Below are 1,201 nucleotides of genomic sequence, written 5' to 3'. Positions count from 1 at the left end.
CCATAGGAATTCTGCTGCTTTGTGAGCCACTTCACGATTCTCACTGCCAAAGCCAGGTCCTTAGGGGTTGGTGCTGGCTGAGCAGAGAGGACAGCGAGGAGGACATAGGCGTTCATCTCCACTTCAGCAGAAGGAGCCTGGGGTTCGTACAGAGACATCCCTGCTTTCCTGGGTTTCTCAGGTCTTTCCCAATGGACAGAGTTACCTTGGGGTGAAAATAGAGAAATAATTAAAAGTACGAGTAGTCAGTACATGACTATGTCTACATTAGAGAGAAGGAAATGAAAAAGGTTGTAGTAGGTTTTAAATTTTTCCATCACAGTATCCCCAGAATTAGTAATTCTCTGTAAAAGTCTGCAGTTGGTCAGATGGGTTGTGACTGAGAAAGACCATGGACAGTAATTTTCAGGATATTAATTAAATTACATCCTCAATGGTGCTCTGTCAGAGTTGGTGAGGAGACATGGGCAGACATTAACTCCTTCACACCCAACAAAACATGGCTTGTTCAGTGTTCAGTCCAAAAGGCTTAGAAAAGTTTCCTGTTGGTTTCAAAGTTGCAAATGAAGTAGCAATTCCTGAAGCATATTTTCTTTTTGTGTTCTTCATAGCCTTTGCTGCTCCTCTAATTAGGTATATATGCATCAGAGAGAAAAGTGAAGCCTCCACTGTTTACCTTTGCTGCAGCTGTGTACATTTGTTGATTTGGGTCACACTATTAGAAAACACTAAAGAGAAGGCTTTTGTATAGAAGAAAGGCTGGTTTCTTGATGGGTCAGTCCAAGGAGAACCGTCAGTGTGTCATAGGCATGGGACTAACCTGTAATACTATTTCCACACTCCGTATCCTCCCCTACTTCCCTTCCTAGAACAGGATGGAGACAAACATGACAACACACATTCTTACCTTCCTTTAGTGCTTCATTATCAAGTGATTCCAGGATTTCATTTCTCTTCTGCTGGTTCCCTGCCAGAGTGAAAGCATAGGCCAGCAGGGCCTTGGTGTACACAGAGTTACTCCTTCCATTTTGTTCTACTGTCTTCCAGGATGACTCTAGGCAGCTCAGGGCTTTGGAGACAACAGGATGCTGTTGGCAGAACAATGAAACCCAAACTATGTGAAAAGGGTTCTAGAAGGTCCTGGGACAAACACAGAGCTTATAGGCATTTGTGTTTTTCAAATCAATCCTTCCTCTTCCCT

At 43.3% G+C, this 1,201-nt stretch overlaps 1 protein-coding gene across 1 annotated transcript in view; it reads right to left on the bottom strand.

Moving 5' to 3' along the window:
• Positions 1-1,114, bottom strand: part of LOC129685647 (murinoglobulin-2-like) — a gene marked incomplete at its 5' end in the record, with an annotated part of 4,526 nt that extends 3,412 nt beyond the window's left edge. Inside the window, 2 exons of the mRNA XM_055619156.1 lie at positions 1-205; positions 908-1,114. The exon at positions 1-205 is cut by the window's left edge and continues 91 nt beyond it. Of these exons, the coding sequence (XP_055475131.1) occupies positions 1-205; positions 908-1,114 (412 nt within the window). The remainder of the gene's footprint in view (positions 206-907) is intronic.
• Positions 1,115-1,201: the final 87 nt, after the last annotated feature.

This window comes from Psammomys obesus, unplaced genomic scaffold (genome assembly GCF_907164565.1).
Source record: "Psammomys obesus unplaced genomic scaffold, mPsaObe1.curated_primary_1811, whole genome shotgun sequence".
Classification (NCBI taxonomy): Eukaryota; Metazoa; Chordata; class Mammalia; order Rodentia; family Muridae; genus Psammomys; species Psammomys obesus.
This window is presented reverse-complemented; position numbering and strand designations above follow the sequence as displayed.